We start from the raw sequence: 19607 nt of genomic DNA, 5'->3' as shown, positions 1-19607 counted from the left end.
CAACCACAAATCAATTTTGGGTGATCAAGGGCTTTTATAATTTCAGTTTGGAGCGGTCTGTGACACCATCCTGAAAACAAATTTGGTCACATGAATGAGTAAGCATGAGACTGATCTGAAAACGTGTCATTGCCTATACAGGGATCAATAACCCGTGTAGAGACGTTATTGTGACCTCTGCAAATAAATATGCAGATTGGTGCACTGTGGCATCAGTTTGGGTCCATTGACTATTCCATCAGGAGAACGTGTTCATACATTGCATGGAGTCATGTCTGACAGTCTGGTTGCTAGGAATCCATTACCTAATGAAAATAGTCTTTTCAGTGAAGTTGTCACAGAGGACATACCTAACCATGTCTCTGATTACTCTGATCCTAAGCCCAAGGAGGAATGGCTCCTGACCTAAACTTTCTCTGTATCTCACTGCCTCATATTACCATGACAGAGTAGTTCAATTTCAGGTACAGGTAATCAATATAAAAATAATAAAATCAATCAGTCGACACACAGAGATGATCAGGTTTGATATGTCTGTGGAGATCTCTATTGAGACCGCCCCAAACTCTTTATTATATACCCTTAACATATGGGAGTTACATGGGGGTGTTCAGGGCAGTTACACTGCATATTATTGGACAATGTAAATTACATAACTGCACGTGATATATATTGGCAATGTCTTATAATCATATTAGGTAATAGATCCCTAAGACAAGACTCTAAACTAAAGGTCATGTTCTCAGGGATAGAATCCAACATTACCACATATTGCGTCCATCTGTGTACTTCCTTCGGATAACATTTCCTAGTATGTGGAGGACATAGGCAAATATAACCACAAAAGTACATTTCTCAATATTCTTCATTGTTTGGATGAAAAACTCCCTTTTGTGTTGTCCTTTTGTCTAGAAAATCGCTTTTATTAATTTGGTAATTACCTGAGTAAGGAGCCCAAGGGGCTGTCCCTCCAGCCGTTGGTGCCCAGCCACGCCCCTTCTCCTGGAGCCCAGCACCGCCCCACTGCTAATTTATTCACTCCTCATTGCCGGCTGGCGCATGTGCAGTGTGTCCTGTGAGGCCGATTCCAGGCGCTGACATGTGTATCCACGGCGCATGCTGTGGGATGTCAGACATTGTGGTAAATTTTTTTGGTGGAGAAGGCCTTCCAGTTAGGACTAGGAAGCAGATTTTTGCAAAATGTAGACCTACTCCATCTTCAGAGGCTTGCAGTTTTTTTATGAGTCAACCTGCCATTGTTTCAAGCTGTAAACCTGACCTTCAAGCAGTTCTATTTGACATTGTCCAGTCTTAGGGTCCATTCACACGTCCATAAGTGTTCTGCGGATCCGCAAAACACGGACACTGGCAATGTGCATTCCGCAATTTGCGGACCGCACATTGCTGGCACTATAATAGAAAATGCCTAATCTTGGCCGCAATTGCGGACAAGAATAGGACATGTTCTATTTTTTTGCTGAAACAGAAGCACGGATGCGGAAGTGCGGATCCGCAAATGCAGATGCGGACAGCACATTCCGGCCCCATTGAAAATGAATGGGTTTGCACCCGTTCCGCAAAATTGCAGGGAACAGATGCTGACCCATTTTGCGGACGTGTGAATGGACTCTTAGTGCTCATTCACATCACCGATTTCCATTCTATTCATCCGTTCAGAGGATGAATAAAACGCAAATAAACAGATCCGTTGTAAATCCCATTCACTTCTGTGGAGGTGATAAAGCATCTCCTTTTGGCTACATGCTGGACTTTTGCTCCCGTCTAAATTAATGGATTTGTGACGGATCCGTTTTGTTGTGCATTAAAGTCAATGAGTGACTGATTGTAACGGAGTGCTTTGTATGTGATACGTTTTTCTGTTCCGTTTTTTTTCTGAGCATGCTCAAATGAAATTTGAAAAAAAAAAAAAAAACGGATCCGTTTAAAAACAATAAATAATGGAACATAACGTAAAGCGAACGGATGCATTGTGTCCGTTTTTTTTAAACTGATCAGTTTTGGCAGTCCATTAAAAAGTAAAAATATGCTTTACGTTAGTGTCGGCTTTCCGTTAATTATTTACTTTTCTTTATTTTGAAAGGATTACAAATATAACGGAAAGCCTTGCGGCGATGTGAACGAAGTCTTACCTGCATGTAACTCTTCACAGATGAGGCTAACAGATTAAATGCAGCAAAAAATGTTCACTGAGAGATTCGTAATATTTTCAGTAACTCAGTGTTTGACATTCTCCTGTTAACAAAGGGGCTGAACTGTGAAAGTTACTAGCAATGCAAAGCATGTCTGTCCAAACAGTGAAACGGTTACTATGGAGTCTGAAGACCTTGCGCCCAAATATTACAGCTGGGTCTGCCAAGTCATATATTTCTCAGTGCATTCTGCATGTTGCTGCTCATTTTATCCAATTCAGTTGTGTCATTACTGGTTCACGCGGATAAATGCTCGAGGATGGGTTTTTGTGTTCTGCATATAAAATAGCATACTTTTACCAGAGTGATTTTCTGCAAATGGCCATCAAGAAAAAATGTGAGAAATATCTCGAGAGTAATATAAGTTTGCAACTTTCTTTTGAAAAATAAGTGTTATCTTTTATCTGTGTAGTTCCAACATAGTGCTTTATCGAAAATTTATCTGAAATGACAGACACACTTGCTCAGTTGTTAAGGAGCCTGATGTACATAAAGGAGACACTTTCCAGATTACTGCTAGACTGAACGTTTGATACAAGACAGGATGAATCTGTGGATTCAAGTGTTTTTTGTCCCTGCAGTCTACATGATGAAGCAGATGTTTTTTTATTTGCCACACTAGTCAATGGCCCAGATTTACTAATGTGTCTGTGCCTAGAATCTGTTGAAAAGGTTGTGCTATTTGCCACAAATACGGTTATACATTTTATTCCAACTTTCTTGACGTGGGGGGGGGATTAGCAGGAAGGGGTTGTGGCTTTCAGTGCATTGTTTCGCACCAAAATTGCTGCACAATTCTGGTGTAAAATTCTGTCTCACAGTAACAAATGAGTCAAAAATATTAAACTTGGTTATTTACATATTGAAGAAAATGTTTCAGTGTCACATGTCTGTGGGTGGAAAAGTATGTGAACCTTTAGGCGTAGAAGATCATTTGAAGGTAAAGTCAGTGTCGGGTGTTTTCATTCAGTGGGCCAACAATCAGGTGTGAGTGGGCGACCTGTTTTATTTAAAGAACTGCGATCTATCAAAGTCTGATCTTCACAACACATGCTTGTAGAATTTAATTATAACATAAACAAAGGAGATTTCTGAGGACCTCAGAAGAAGAGTGTTTGATGCTCATCAGGCTGTAAAAGGTTACAAACCATCTCTAAAGAGTTTGGACTCCACCAATCATAGTCAGACGGATTGTGTACAATTTAGGAAATTCAAGATCACTATTACCCTTTAGGTGTACCCTTTAAGTTCAGGCCAAGAGCAAGGCATGTAATAGTCCGCAAGGTAACCTCTAAGCAACTAAAAACTTTTCTAACATTAACTAATGGTAATGCTCATGAGTCCACCATCATGAGAACACTGAACAACAATGGTGTGCATAGTAGGATTGCAAGGAGAAAGCTGCTACTATCCAAAAAGAACATTGCTGTCTGTCTGCAGTTTTCTAAGGATTACCAGGACAAGCCAGAAGGCTATTGGATCAATTTTGTGGATGGATGAGACCAAACTAGCACTTTTTTGTTTAAATGAAAAGGGTTGTGTTTTTGAGAAAGGAAACACTGCATTCCAGCATAAAAGTCATACCATCTGTGAAACACGAAGGTGGTAGTATCATGATTTGGGTCTGTTATGCTGTATCTGGGTCCGGACAGCCTGCCATCATTGAAGGAACAATAAATTCTGAATTATACCAGCAGATTCTAAAGGAAATTGTCAAGAAATCTGTCCATGAGCTGAATCTCAAGAGAATTTGGGTCATGCAGCAAGGTAACGACCCTAAGCACACAAGTTATTCTTCCAAAGAAGGGTAAAGAAGAATACATTTTGGAATGGCCAAGTCAAATTCCTGACCTTAATCCATTAATAATGTTGTGGAAGAGACCTGATACAAGCATTTCCCGGGAGGAAACACACCAAAATTGAGTTGAAGCGGTTTTGTATGGAGGAATGGACTAAAATTCCTCCAAGCCGATTTATTGAAGTTTATCATGCATTTTAGGAATTATCCACTACCCTCCATAATATTCTGTGTGTCTACAAATCCGCAAAAAAAAAGTCTCCATACTAGTCAAGTTGTTTGTGTTTTACTTATACAGAAAAAGATGTTCTTCTTACACAATTCTTGCACTGGATGACAGACTTCTAATCCTCTTTATAAATGTATGCTTCCTCTGCTGGATACTGTACTTTCCAGTGGATGACTCGACAAAGATCCACCCAAGCAGATGATGAGGGTGCTGTGTTGTCAGCAAAGCAGGCAGGAGGAACCCCAAGGATAACTGTTGGGAAATGAACACGAACTGTGTACATCTTACCTGGAAGTACACTGTTATAGTTGGTAATTGCTTTCTTGTAAAATCTATGATTAGGAATTAAATGAGTCAAGAATTTTGAAACCAGTCAAGTTGCATCTGTGCACAATTAAATATGCCTGCCTTTGTGTATTTTTTCTGTTACCTTCCACAAGTTTCCATGTTTGGCAACCTGGGAATAGAAGCCGTCATGTTTTATGTAGATAGGGCTTGTTACACACTCAGACCTACTATTAATTCCAGTCATTAGTAGAAAACTGGTTTTTAGTCAAAGTAGAAGGAAGAGACTTGCTCTGAATCTTTAGTTTTGAGCAATATAGCTCTCTGTATGTACAGTATCACAGCTGTAGTAACAGAAGATCCTGCTCAGTGTGAACCTCTACTAAATAATGTATGATGCTCTCTCAAGGTTCTCTTCAAAAGAATCAGAATGAAAGACCTGTTTTATTTGGGGGGAGGGAATGTGCTAAAATAGGAACAGGGCCATATTTCTGCTTTTGAAAATGTTTGTAGTCACAATCCAGCTGAGAATGGAGCAAAATATCTCTTTTAACACTATACTGCTTTTCAATATATGACCTCGGTGTGCCAAAAAAACTAGGATTAAATGCAAATGTCACATTATATATAGAATAGCTAAGCAGAATGGTTCTTTACAATGTACTTTATGCTGAATACAATCAGTTCATTTCTTTGTTTTAGTGTGGAGATAGACTGTAATTATGTTACAAGCCTTAAGACCTCTTTAAAGTATACACGGGCCAGCAATTGGTGCAGTTTTGGGGAAGGAATATACTAAGATCAATCATTCCCAATAATTGCCCTTTGTAAAGGTGCCATTGGTAAAGCACCACTGATGTGCTCACTTAGCATCATTCCTGAACAGCTGATCCTCCTATGAAAAGAGGTGATTTTTGCAGATAAATCCAGCTCTAACCTCCTTTGATGAGCAGGCAGTTATCGAGGATGAGTGGTTCATTCCCAATAATTGCCTACTGTGTCTCCCCTTGTAAAGGGCCCTATACCTGTCTTCAACGGCTCTGTTCACATTTGCATTATAGCTTTTGTTTATACTCGTAATGGAAGTCATAACTCTTTTCCAAATTGTTCAAACACCGAATAAGAACAGGTTGCTGATGGACCTTATTGACCATTCTTGCCATTAGAAGTCATGGAAGCTCAACTTACCTTGAGAAGAATCTTATTTGTTAGTTGTCTTGGATATTCTGTGCGGCCACCGGTTTAATCCTGTTGTAGGCTTCTCAAGATATCCTTGTTCAGAGTCCCTATATTCTAGCGCAGTAGTTCTCCTCTTTTCTCCCATTCATGCAGAGACACATAGCTCATCTAGTTAAAATTATGAGATATCTTGGCAGGTGTGATAGCACATTACACTGTAATAGTGTACAGTACAGAGTAGTATGCAGTGTATTGTGCCATCATATGCATTGCATTTGAATGTTACCAAAATCATTGGTAGGAATGGATTAAGGTACTAAGAAAGCTAAACAAATTTGTGGCTGTTAAGACAGCTTAGGATCAATCTTTTCATTATGCACAAATATGTCAATGAACAATACAGAGATACCTAGACACGTGACCATGATAAGAAGTCCTCCAGTGTGCCTGTAGGAAAGAAGGTTTCTACACTGATGGGATTTCTGCTGTGAAGGTCCCAATACACATTAGACTATTGTCGGCCAAACCCGCCATTTTCAGGTGGGCCAACTGACAATCTAACGTGTATGGGGTGCTCTAAGCTCTCCCCTAACAGATTTTTAGGGAAGAGAAGGATGGGGCACTTTTAATTTTAACGCCCAATCCTTTTGTTCTCCAGGAGATATGCTGACTCCAGAGGTGTATAGCAGCGGCTTTCTCCTCTCTGCGTTGAGAATGCTCCCATGGTCAGCCAATCTGAGCATGTATGTGGAGTCGGGAGAGAGCTATCAGCTGAACGAGTGTTTGACAGACAGCTGTTGAATGTGTATGACACCTCAAGAGCCTTAAGACTTTGGACATTTCTACCACTGGATGCTGTTTTTCATTGAAAATGCTTAAAAAGGACCTTGATGACTTTTAAGAAAGTTATAACATTACAAGTTATGGTGCTTCACATCACATTTTTGCCATCCATTTAACGTATACGTTGGGGGAAAGGATCGGAAACACACCACCCTTTTCTATCCTGCAGAGTCCGGTAAAAAAAACATGTACGTTAAAGGGAACCTGTCACCGGAATTTGATGTATAGAGCTGAGGACATGGGTTGCTAGATGGCCGCTAGCACATCTGCAATACCCAGTCCCCATAGCTCACCATTTTTTATTTTTTTTTACAATAGAACTCTATGGTGAACAGATGCCACTGTATGGCGGTATGTCTGAGGCATTCATTAACGTGTACATTTTTTGTATATGTTAAACAGATGGAACAAATGTGATGTGAACCCAGTCTTACATGTGGTAGATTACTGAAGGTGGGTCTTGGATTATATGTTGGTTTACCTTCCTCTGGACCAACATGGCTAGGTAACGGCAGAACTGTTGAACTTATTGGACTGGTGTCTTAATTCAACTTTGCTATTTTAAGGCCTAAATGTTTGAGTTTCGAGAATGTAAAATGTTCTTAGAAACCATTGTGCTTCTTGTTACATCATAATTGCTATATACGTCCATTTTACATGTCCCATCCACTAACAAACTCAAACTAACCTCTGAAAAGGAGATCACCAGCACGGTTAATCATGTGATGACAAAGGTTTTTCAGCCAGCTTTATAGTTGCATCCTAAGTTATCCAATATTAGTTTTCTCTCTTGATGCATGCTACAGTGTTACCTGTCATACTGACTATTTCTAAAGCATTTTTCTTACCTTACAGGATGGAGGACTGCTTATAAATAACCCATGTGCTCTAGCTATTCATGAATGTAAGAGCCTATGGCCAGATGCTACTTTCCAGTGCATAGTCTCACTTGGCACAGGGCGGTATGAGGGTGCAATAAAAACTAATGCTACTCACACCAGTCTGAAAGCCAAACTGAACAACGTGATCAGCAGCGCAACTGACACAGAAGGTGGGTATAAGCTCCTTATAATAATTTTTATAATTGGGAAATAAAAATAATTTCCAAGTTTCAAGAGTAAAATTATTTTCTCTGGCAGATGTGAAATATTAGGCTACTTTCACACTGCCGTTTCTGGGTTCGCCTGTGAGATCCGTTTCAGGGCTCTCACAAGCGGCCCAAAACGGATCAGTTAAGCCCCAATGCATTCTGAATGGATAAGGATCCGTTCAGAATGCATCACTTTTGCTGCGTTTGGTCTCCGTTACGTTTTTTAGACTGTCACTAGAACGCACCTTGCAGCGTTTTGGTGACTGTCTTACTATGCGGAGCCTAACGGATCCGTCTAGACTTGCAATGTAAGTCAATGGGAACGGATCCGTTTTTCAATGACACAATATGGCACAATTTAAAACTGATCTGTTCCCCATTGACTTTTAATGTAAGTCAAGACGGATCCGTTTTGACTTAGACTTTTTTTTAATGAATAATGCAAACGGATCCGTTATTAACGGATACAAGCGTTTGCATTATTCGTGTGGATCCGTCTGTGCAGATACATGACGGATCCGCACAAAACGCGAGTCTGAAAGTAGCCTTAGTTGGGTTTAGAAAATCTATTTATTTGTCCTCAAAAGTGCATTTTAAGCTGACAGATCAAGATTCTTGTTTTGGCTGCCACTTCGTTTTCCCAGAAACAATTAAGAAACGGATCAATAGAAGATGGTAACACAAGGTATTACTAGGTGATCCTGGGTCCAATCAAATACATTATTAAACTGAGCTAAAATACTAATTATTGCATGTGTCATCTGCAGTATACCTGAAGGATTAATGAAAAAGGAGAAAAAAATTGAATCAGAGACCCTTGTTTTCTCACAGAGGAGGAAACAAGGGTGACTCCAAACAATAAGATGGGTATACTAGGTAGATATGTATTTAGTAGAAATGTTATATCATTGGTCATTGGAATCAATATAGTCCTTTCATGGGCTATACACTACAGCTGCACTCAAGTGAAAATGGTTCGGTAGGGAAGATCTCCGATCGTATCTATCTGCAAGAGGTAAAGGACCAGATGTGTTAGTGGGTGATATGTATACCTTTTACTGGGTAAACCCAATAACAGGGTGGCAGATATATATATATACAGTTGCAAGAAAAAGTATGTGAACCCTTTGGAATGATATGGATTTCTGCACAAATTGGTCATAAAATGTGATCTGATCTTCATCTAAGTCACAACAATAGACAATCACAGTCTGCTTAAACTAATAACACACAAAGAATGAAATGTTACCATGTTTTTATTGAACACACTATGTAAACATTCACAGTGCAGGTGGAAAAAGTATGTGAACCCTTGGATTTAATAACTGGTTGAACCTCCTTTGGCAGCAATAACTTCAACCAATCGTTTCCTGTAGTTGCAGATCAGACGTGCACAACGGTCAGGAGTAATTCTTGACCATTCCTCTTTACAGAACTGTTTCAGTTCAGCAATATTCTTGGGATGTCTGGTGTGAATCGCTTTCTTGAGGTCATGCCACAGCATCTCAATTAGGTTGAGGTCAGGACTCTGACTGGGCCACTCCAGAAGGCGTATTTTCTTCTTTTAAGCCATTCTGTTGTTCATTTACTTCTATGCTTTGGGTCGTTGTCCTGTTGCAACACCCATCTTCTGTTGAGCTTCAGCTGGTGGACAGATGACCTTAAGTTCTCCTGAAAAATGTGTTGATAAACTTGGGAAGTCATTTTTCCTTCGATGATGGCAATCCGTCCAGGCCCTGAGGCAGCAAAGCAGCCCCAAACCATAATGCCCCCACCACCATACTTCACAGTTGGGATGAGGTTTTGATGTTGGTGTGCTGTGCCTCTTTTTCTCCACACATAGTGTTGTGTGTTTCTTCCAAACAACTCAACTTTGGTTTCATCTGTCCACAGAATATTTTGCCAGTACTGCTGTGGAACATCCAGGTGCTCTTGTGCAAACTGTAAACGTGCAGCAATGTTTTTTTGGACATCAGTGGCTTCCTCTGTGGTATCCTCTCATGAAATCCATTCTTGTTTAGTGTTTTACGTATCGTAGATTCGCTAACAGGGATGTTAGCATATGCCAGAGACTTTTGTAAGTCTTTAGCTGACACGCTAGGATTTTTCTTTACCTCATTGAACAGTCTGCGCTGTGCTCTTGCAGTCATCTTTACAGGACAGCCACTCCTAGCGAGAGTAGCAGCAGTGCTGAACTTTCTCCATTTATAGACTATTTGTCTATTGTGGACTGATGAACAGCAAGGCTTTTGGAGATACTTTTATAACCCTTTCCAGCTTTATGCAAGTCAACAATTCTTAATCGTAGGTCTTCTGAGAGCTCTTTTGTGCGAGGCATCATTCACATCAGGCAATGCTTCTTGTGAAAAGCAAACCCAGAACTGGTGTGTGTTTTTTATAGGGCAGGGCAGCTGTAACCAACACTTCCAATCTCATCTAATTGATTGGACTCCAGTTGGCTGACACCTCACTCCAATTAGCTTTTGGAGATGTCATTAGTCTAGGGGTTCACATACTTTTTCCACCTGTTTACATGGTGTGTTCAATAAAAACATGGTAACATTTAATTCTTAGGTATTATACATCTAATTGATAAAATATATAATTGATACAAATATATAATTGATAAAAATTCATAAATTAAGAACATCAATGAATCACTCTAGGTGGAATTCTACTTTGGTTCTCTATAGTGACATGTTTGTATAGGTAGAAATCCCGGTGGCAGGTGCCATGTAATCATTCTACACTCGCCTAAAGAATTACCGTATTTTTCGCTTTATAAGACACACTTTTTTCCCCCCAAAAGTGGGGGGAAAATGGCCGTGCGTCTTATAAAGCGAATACTTCGCTGGCCGCTATGCTGCACAGCGCGGCCAGCGAAGTATCAGTGACAGTGTGGAGGGAGGAGGCAGGGCCCGGTGCAGTGACTCTACTCTAATACACCGGGCCCCGCAACTGTTAAACATTCAATCTGATCTATATCTAATAGTATATGCTCTGTACGGCTCTTACTGTAGTACCATAAGTATAGCGCAGACCGGCATCTCCCTCGGTCATGCGCCGCTTCCCGCACCTCCTTCCTCATGCGCCGTCTGCTCCAGCTCCCTCTGTCATGCGCCGCCTGCCCCAGCTCCCTTTGTCATGCGCCGCCTGCCCCAGCTCCCTTTGTCATGCGCCGCCTGCCTGTTCATTCATAAAGTGAGATAAGCAGGCAGGCGGCGCATGAGGAGGGAGCTGGGGCAGACGGCGCATGAGGAGGGAGGTGCGGCAAACGGCGCATGATCGATGGAGATGCCGGTCTGCGCTAAACTTACGGTACTACAGTAAGAGCCGTACAGAGCATATACTATTAGATATAGATCAGATTGAATGTTTAAAAGTTGCGGGGCCCGGTGTATTAGAGTAGAGTCACTGCACCGCCATGAGTGTCTCCGCCTCCTCCCTCCACACTGATGCATCCGATGGAGGATCTGTAGATGACACTTATGGGGATCTGTGGATGACATAAGTGTCATCCACAGAGCCCCATAAGTGTCATCCACAGATCCCCCCCCTCAGTGTCATGCACAGATCCCCCCTCAGTGTCATGCACAGATCCCCCCTCAGTGTCATGCACAGATCCCCCCCTCAGTGTCATGCACAGATCCCCCCTCAGTGTCATGCACAGATCCCCCCTCAGTGTCATGCACAGATCCCCCCTCAGTGTCATGCACAGATCCCCCCTCAGTGTCATGCACAGATCCCCCCCTCAGTGTCATGCACAGATCCCCCCTCAGTGTCATGCACAGATCCCCCCTCAGTGTCATGCACAGATCCCCCCTCAGTGTCATGCACAGATCCCCCCCTCAGTGTCATGCACAGATCCCCCCCTCAGTGTCATGCACAGATCCCCCCTTAGTGTCATGCACAGATCCCCCCTCAGTGTCATGCACAGATCCCCCCTCAGTGTCATGCACAGATCCCCCCTTAGTGTCATGCACAGATTTCCCCCCCTCAGTGTCATGCACAGACCCCCCCCCCTCAGTGTCATGCACAGATCCCCCCTCAGTGTCATGCACAGATTTCCCCCCCTCAGTGTCATGCACAGATTCCCCCCCTCAGTGTCATGCACAGATCCCCCCCCCCTCAGTGTCATGCACAGATGCCCCCCCCAGTGTCATGCACAGATGCCCCCCCTCAGTGTCATGCACAGATCCCCCCTCAGTGTCATGCACAGATCCCCCCTCAGTGTCATTCACAGATCCCCCCTCAGTGTCATTCACAGATCCCCCCTCAGTGTCATTCACAGATCCCCCCCTCAGTGTCATTCACAGATCCCCCCCTCAGTGTCATTCACAGATCCCCCCTCAGTGTCATTCACAGATCCCCCCTCAGTGTCATTCACAGATCCCCCCCTCAGTGTCATTCACAGATCCCCCCCTCAGTGTCATTCACAGATCCCCCCTCAGTGTCATTTACAGATCCCCCCCCTCAGTGTCATTTATAGACCCCCCCCCCCCTCAGTGTCATTTACAGACCCCCCCTCAGTGTCATTTACAGATCCCCCCCCCCTCAGTGTCATTCACAGATCCCCCCTCAGTGTCATTCACAGATCCCCCCTCAGTGTCATCCACAGATCCCCCCTCAGTGTCATCCACAGATCCCCCCATAACAGTGCGTCATCCACAGATCCCCCCCATAACAGTGCGTCATCCACAGATCCCCCCATAACAGTGCGTCATCCACAGATCCCCCCATAACAGTGCGTTATCCACAGATCCCCCCATAACAGTGCGTCATCCACAGATCCCCCCATAACAGTGCGTCATCCACAGATCCCCCCATAACAGTGCGTCATCCACAGATCCCCCCCATAACAGTGCGTCATCCACAGATCCCCCCATAACAGTGCGTCATCCACAGATCCCCCCATAACAGTGCGTCATCCACAGATCCCCCCATAACAGTGCGTCATCCACAGATCCCCCCATAACAGTGCGTCATCCACAGATCCCCCCATAACAGTGCGTCATCCACAGATCCCCCCATAAGTGTGTCATCCACAGATCCCCCCCCATAAGTGTGTCATCCACAGATCCCCCCCCATAAGTGTGTCATCCACAGATCCCCCCCCATAAGTGTGTCATCCACAGATCCCCCCCCATAAGTGTGTCATCCACAGATCCCCCCCATAACAGTGCGTCATCCACAGATCCCCCCCATAACAGTGCGTCATCCACAGATCCCCCCATAACAGTGCGTCATCCACAGATCCCCCCATAACAATGCGTCATCCACAGATCCCCCCATAACAGTGCGTCATCCACAGATCCCCCCATAACAGTGCGTCATCCACAGATCCCCCCATAACAGTACATCATCCACAGACCACCATTAGTTCAAAAGCTACCAAAAGCACACCTTTTGGTTCAAAATATTTTTTTCTTATTTTCCTCCTCAAAAACCTAGGTGCGTCTTATCATCAGGTGCGTCTTATAAAGCGAAAAATACGGTATTAGGAACACCTGTTCTATTTCTCATTAATGCAATTATCTAGTCAACCAATCACATGGCAGTTGCTTCAATGCATTTAGCGGTGTGGTCCTGGTCAAGACAATCTCCTGAACTCCAAACTGAATGTTAGAATGGGAAAGAAAGGCGATTTAAGCAATTTTGAGCGTGGCATGGTTGTTGGTGCCAGATGGGCCGGTCTGAGTATTTCACAATCTGCTCAGTTACTGGGATTTTCACGCACAACCATTTCTAGGGTTTACAAAGAATGGTGTGAAAAGGGAAAAACATCCAGTATGCGGCAGTCCTGTGGGCAAAAATGCCTTGTGGATGCTAGAGGTCAGAGGAGAATGGGCCGACTGATTCAAGCTGATAGAAGAACAATGTTGACTGAAATAACCACTCGTTACAACCGAGGTATGCAGCAAAGCATTTGTGAAGCCACAACACGCACAACCTTGAGGCGGATGGGCTACAACAGTAGAAGACCCCACCGGGTACCACTCATCTCCACTACAAATAAGAAAAAGAGGCTACAATTTGCACGAGCTCACCAAAATTGGAAAAATGTTGCCTGGTCTTATGAGTCTCGATTTCTGTTGAGACATTCAAATGGTAGAGTCCGAATTTGGCGTAAACAGAATGAGAACATATATCCATCCTCTGGCTATTTCCAGCAGGATAATGCACCATGTCACAAAGCTCGAATCATTTCAAATTGGTTTCTTGAACATGACAATGAGTTCACTGTACTAAAATGGCCCCCAGAGTCTCCAGATCTCAACCCAATAGAGCATCTTTGGGATGTGGTGGAACGGGAGCTTCGTGCCCTGGATGTGCATCCCTCAAATCTCCATCAACTGCAAGATGCTATCCTATCAATATGGGCCAACATTTCTAAAGAATGCTATCAGCACCTTGTTGAATCAATGCCATGTAGAATTAAGGCAGTTCTGAAGGCAAAAGGGGGTCCAACACCGTATTAGTATGGTGTTCCTAATAATTCTTTAGGTGAGTGTATATGCATAGGACTTCTGGTCTTTGTGTGGTGGGACACAAATGAGTACCAAATGTGTACATCATATTTTCTATAAAACTGGTGAACCCTATTGACTCTGAAAGCTTGGGACTACGTAGAAATTGTGTCCCTCCACACAAAGACCAGAAGTCCTATGCATATACGCTGATTACATGGCACCTGCCACCAGGAGTTCTACCTATACCAGGGATCAGCAACCTTCGGCACTCCAGCTGTTGTGAAACTACAACTCCCAGCATGCTCCTTTCACTTCTGTGGGAGTTCAGAGAACAGCCAAGCAAGTGTGCATGATGGGAGATGTAGTTTCACAACACCTGGAGTGCCGGAGGTTGCTGATCCCTGACCTATACAAACATATCTCTATAGAGAACCAAAGTAGAATTCCACCTAGAGTGATTAATTGATGTTCTTAATTTATGAATTTTTATCAATTATATATTTGTATCAATTATATATTTTATCAGTTAGATGTATAGTACCTAGGTACATTGCGGTTTTACCATATAATAAATTTGTATGTTTCCACATATTCTCTGAATGTTTTGAGTGCCGGTTCAACTCTCTGACTATACAATTAAGAACAAGGGGTGTTTCTTTTCAACCTGAGCACCAGTCGTGGTTATCCACAGTGAGCCATCTGTATATCGTACATTTAATTCTTTGTGTGTTATTAGTTTAAGCAGACTGTGATTGTCTATTGTTGTGACTTAAATGAAGATCAGATCACATTTTATGACCAATTTGTCATTCCCAAGGGTTCACATACTTTTTCTTGCAACTGTGTGTGTGTGTGTATGTGTATATATATATATATATATATATATATATATATATATAATGTGGTTAAGGCTGCCGGGCAGCCTGTATTTGTGGGAGGGGCAGAGGCCACGCCCCCTCTGCCCTTATAACCTCGGCGGGAGTTACAGACGGGACGTGCAGCCAGTTACCTGGATCGTCCGGTCACGTCTGGTTCCTGCACGTCCCGCGCCTTCAAGCCTCGATCCGGGTAAGTATTGGATCGGCTTCTCCTCGTCTCGGTCGCCCAGGTAAGCTATGTCTCCGATGCCGGTCTGGTCTGATTCTTACCTCAGTGCGGGGGGCGGCTTACGGCGGCGCAAGGCGTCTCCTCACCACGGGGACGGCGCATCCACGGGGGGGGGGGGGGGGGGGGGCTGGGGGTCGAGGGCACTGGCAGACCGAGGGCGGGTGTGTGTGTTCCGGGGGCGGCCGCGGGTGCCGGTTGCTAGGCACGCCGGCGGCGCCGCCCCTAGTTACGCCTCTTTGTTGGTCACCGCCGTCGGCCGGGGGTCATGATGAATGGCAGAGGCGCATGTAGACCAGCGCGTGCTGTTACTACGCACGTGGCTGGTGTCCATGGGAGCGGGACAACGGTTTTTAAGCCTGCTGCGCTGAGGCATGAGTAACACAGGCTGCAAACGCTGGTTGGGAATATTATGCAATTACGGTAGTGGGGGCTTGACCGTTGTCCTTAAGTTGAGTGCTAGAAGGGGAACGTTGGAGAAATAACCAAGTTAGCAATGCCACCCACACCTCAAGGCAAATGCCAGGTTCAAGGTTATGTTGTTTAGGTGCTGCTAATAACTGCCGGCACGCCACATTTACAGGCCGTGCACGATGGCAGTGTAGTAACCCATGTAGCCTTGCGGTGTGGAGCAAATATATAGATCTACTGGAATGGGTTACTTCTTACGGATCAATGTTACATAAAACAGATGCCACCACTGAGGGCATGCACTTGGGGACTTCGTACTTAGGTCTGTGATGTGGCAACAGCTAACTCTTGTAAACTGTGCGAGAATTTGTGGGGTGCAAGCAATATAATAAGGAACTATTATGTCTAGGTTTGGCTGGCATAGACAGTAGGCCCAAACGTATTTCACTGTCTACCTGCAGTTGGGATAGTGGTGGTACACCTTTCCACTTGGATCGCTATTTAGTGCCTGACTGGGTGTGTCATGTAGGATTACCCTAACTTAGGTATCTTCTGCTGCCCGGCTCTAGAGCGGTGTTTTGGGCTCTCCGGGCGGGAGCAGCAGCGCCAATGTCTGTTATGTTGTTTAAAAAAAAAAAAAAAAGGAAATATTTAATTTATTGTGCATTTACATTTCTGTCATGCATCATCATATTGCAGAGTTTTCTTCTGGTCAAGTATCTGACGCACCATTCCGTTCCAAGGATTCCTTACTTGCAGTAGGTTGTATGTCCTGTCGTCATATGGGTATGATATGTGTCACGGGGTTTGGCCGCGGGCACTTTTCACGTCCCATATGTATATCCGTGGCATGTGGTTCCTCTGGGTACGTCATGTTGTCATTCCCGTGTGTCTCCTTCGTGGCTCGTCGGCTTTGAAACGTTCAGGCGCAATTCTGTCGCCTCCCCGGTAGCACGGGATTCTGCCTGGAACGTCCAGGTTGTCACTTGTCTTTTTGTACGTCGGCTTGAAGCGTTCAGGCATTGTTGCGTCCGCCACTCCGGTGGCATGTAATCCTGCCTGGAACCCCAGGTTGTCGCTTTGTTTATTGTGGTACGTCTGCTTGAAGCGTTCAGGCATTGTGGCGTCCGCTGCTTCGGTGGCATGTGGTCATACCTGAAACTCCAGGTTGTCTTTTTCCTCATTGTGGTATGTCTGCCTAAAGCGTACAGGCAATGTCACGTCCGCTACTTGTGGCACGGTCTCCTGCCTGGATGTCCAGGGTGTCTTGTCATTTCATGTGGTACGTCCGCTTAAAGCGTTTAAGCATTATATTGGTCACTCCTGTGACAGGTGGTCTTGCCTGGAACGTCCAGGTTGCCATACTCGTCGCCTGTGGCACGTCTGCTTGAAACGTTCAGGCAAAGTGGGTCTGCCACGCCGGTGGCATGGGGTCCGGCCTGGTACGTCCAGGTTGTCACGTCATCTCCTGTTACATGTCTGCTTGAAACGTTCAGGCTAAGTATGTCCGCCACCCCGGTGGCACGGGATCCTACCTGGTACTTCCAGGTTGTCTTACTCGTTTTGTTACACGTATGTCTGAAGCGTTCAGGCAATGTCGCGTCAACCGCCCCGGCGGCATGGTGTCCTGTCTAAGTACGTCCAAGGGGTCGTTTTCACCAATCTGGCACACATTTCGCCCATAGCAGCATGCATGACTCAGCAGCTCGCCCGGGGGGGGGGGGGGGCACGTCATCCTGGTTATTGGCCCTTCTGTCCTCATCTTGGTGGCCGTAAAACGTTTAGGCTATGTTTCTCGTTTACCCTTAGGGGCAGGTTGTACGGCCTGACGCAACCAGGTGGGTTATTCCCAGTGCATTTAGGTTGTCATTCTTGTTTATACGGCAGCACGTTGGGGTCTCGGTGCCTTCAGTTTCCCATTATCAAGCCTCCACCTCGGTCGGTGGCAAGGGCCTCCAGTACGGTATCGTTACCATTTTTCGTCGAATTCCGTTACCAGGTGAGTATCAATTCAGGTCCATCAGGCCGTCCATAAATCTAGGGGCAGTTTTGTTTTAAAAAAAAAAAAAAAGGGGGAGGGGCCATCGGGATGTCCAAGACACGCCTGGGTCGGTACTAGTAACAAAGGTTTTGTCCTCAGGTGATATCCAGGGCGTAGAGTATTGCACCGTGGTCAACATGTCCCAGGCTTCAGACATCGACGATGCCTCGTCCATCTCCGGGTCCGTCGTTTCCGGTCTGGCTGGTCATGGATCCCTGAGGAATTGGACAATTCCGAAACTGGTGGCCGAGTTGAATAGAAGGGGCATCAGTCACCCGGCTTCAGCCAGGAAAGCCGAACTTTATAGGCTGCTGGTGTCTAGCCCGGGTCCATCCAGCGAGCAGCTGGCAGTACCTACTGTCCAGGCATCGCTGGCTCAGTTGAATGCCACTATGGGGAGTCTGGCTGCCTCAGTAGCGGACATCCAGCACAGGGTCATGGAGCTGGAGTCCAGGGCCTCCACCTCGTCGCAGTCAGTGTCGCCCGTGACGGCGGTGTCAGGGCCAGTGGCATGTTCCCCAGGTATGTCAGCTACTCCGCCGGCCATTGTCCCAGCTCATTTTGTGGCGGAAAATATCAGGAGGGATATACTGGCGGGCAAAGAGGTCAACCTGGCATCTATTCTTATAGCATCCCATGATGCTAGCGAGCACAGAACCATTGATTGCGGGGAGGTGTCAGTAGTGATGAAATCCAAAGATGCCCGACTGAATCACAAACTATCCATACCCGAGTTTGTGCTCGCGTTTAGTTTGTTCAGGGACGTCATCTGCTCGGCACAGCCCAATAGGAGGGAGGAGCTGGACGCCTACCTATATCAGGTCACCGATTTGGGCCACAAGTATGGGGGCTCGGCGTTCTACGACTACCATCGGTTCTTCGCGGCTAAAGCCGCAGCCTCCCTAGCACAGTTTCAATTCATAACCAATTGGGCTGTGCTAGACATGGAGCTTTTCTGCAGGCACTTTGCGGGGCTCCGTGCCCCCACTTGTGGTTCATGCCAATCCATTTTTCATGATACGGTATGGTGCCCCAACGAGGCGGCCTCCCGTCCAGATAGAGCCCTTCCAGGTACATCAGGAGTCACCAGGGGTCCGGCCCTCATGGACAAGTTTGGTAGGCCGATTGTGTATCTGGGCAAAAGCCAGATATGTAATAATTTTAACTTCGGTCACTGCATGTTCAGTGGGTGCAGGGCCCTCCACGTATGCACAGTCTGCTTTCGTGCACATCCAAGGTCCACCTGTCCTAAAAAGGCATCTAAACAGGCATGACTGGCCGACATCAACGTTGATCTCCTGGGGGCACTTCTAGAAGGGCATGGTGATCGACAGTTTGTGGTGCATCTGCTTACGGGTCTGTCACAGGGGTTCCATACGGGGTTGGTGGCCCTTCCACATGCCAACTGGGAGTGTGAGAATCTCCTCTCTGCCAGACAGGATCCAGAGGCTGTGCAAGCGGCGGTTTCCTTGGAGCTGGAGAAAGGGTTCCTCATCGGTCCATTTAATTCTATCCCCTTTGAGGTGTGGAGGGTTAACCCCATTGGAGTGGTGGCTAAGAAGGACTCTAATAAAAAAAGACTTATCTATGATCTCTCGGCTCCTCATTCCTCTCACATACCCAGTATCAACTCCCTCATACCATCGGAGGAGTTTAGTATGAAGTACTCCTCTATCGATGAGGCGATTCAGTTTATTCTCAAGGCGGGCAGGGGGCCTGGTTGTCCAAGACGGATATTGCGGACGCCTTCAAACTGCTTCCGATCCATCCGCAACTGTGGCAGTACTACGGTATCAAGTGGGCAGGCAGGTACTACTTTGCCAATCGTCTAACGTTTGGCTCTAAGAGCAGCCCATGGCTGTTTGACCGTCTGGCCCAGGCCCTGCATTGGATCCTGGTCGAACATGGGCAGGCGCCCATGTGCATCCATTACCTGGACGACTTCCT

The 19607-nt window shown here is 45.3% G+C and overlaps 1 protein-coding gene across 1 annotated transcript in view; it reads left to right on the top strand.

Moving 5' to 3' along the window:
- Positions 1-19607, top strand: part of PNPLA8 (patatin like phospholipase domain containing 8) — a 107233-nt gene that overhangs the window by 75888 nt on the left and 11738 nt on the right. Inside the window, exon 9 of the mRNA XM_040410925.1 lies at positions 7400-7595. Within this exon, the coding sequence (XP_040266859.1) occupies positions 7400-7595 (196 nt within the window). The remainder of the gene's footprint in view (positions 1-7399; positions 7596-19607) is intronic.

This window comes from Bufo bufo, chromosome 1, assembly GCF_905171765.1.
Source record: "Bufo bufo chromosome 1, aBufBuf1.1, whole genome shotgun sequence".
Lineage (NCBI taxonomy): Eukaryota > Metazoa > Chordata > Amphibia > Anura > Bufonidae > Bufo > Bufo bufo.
This window is presented reverse-complemented; position numbering and strand designations above follow the sequence as displayed.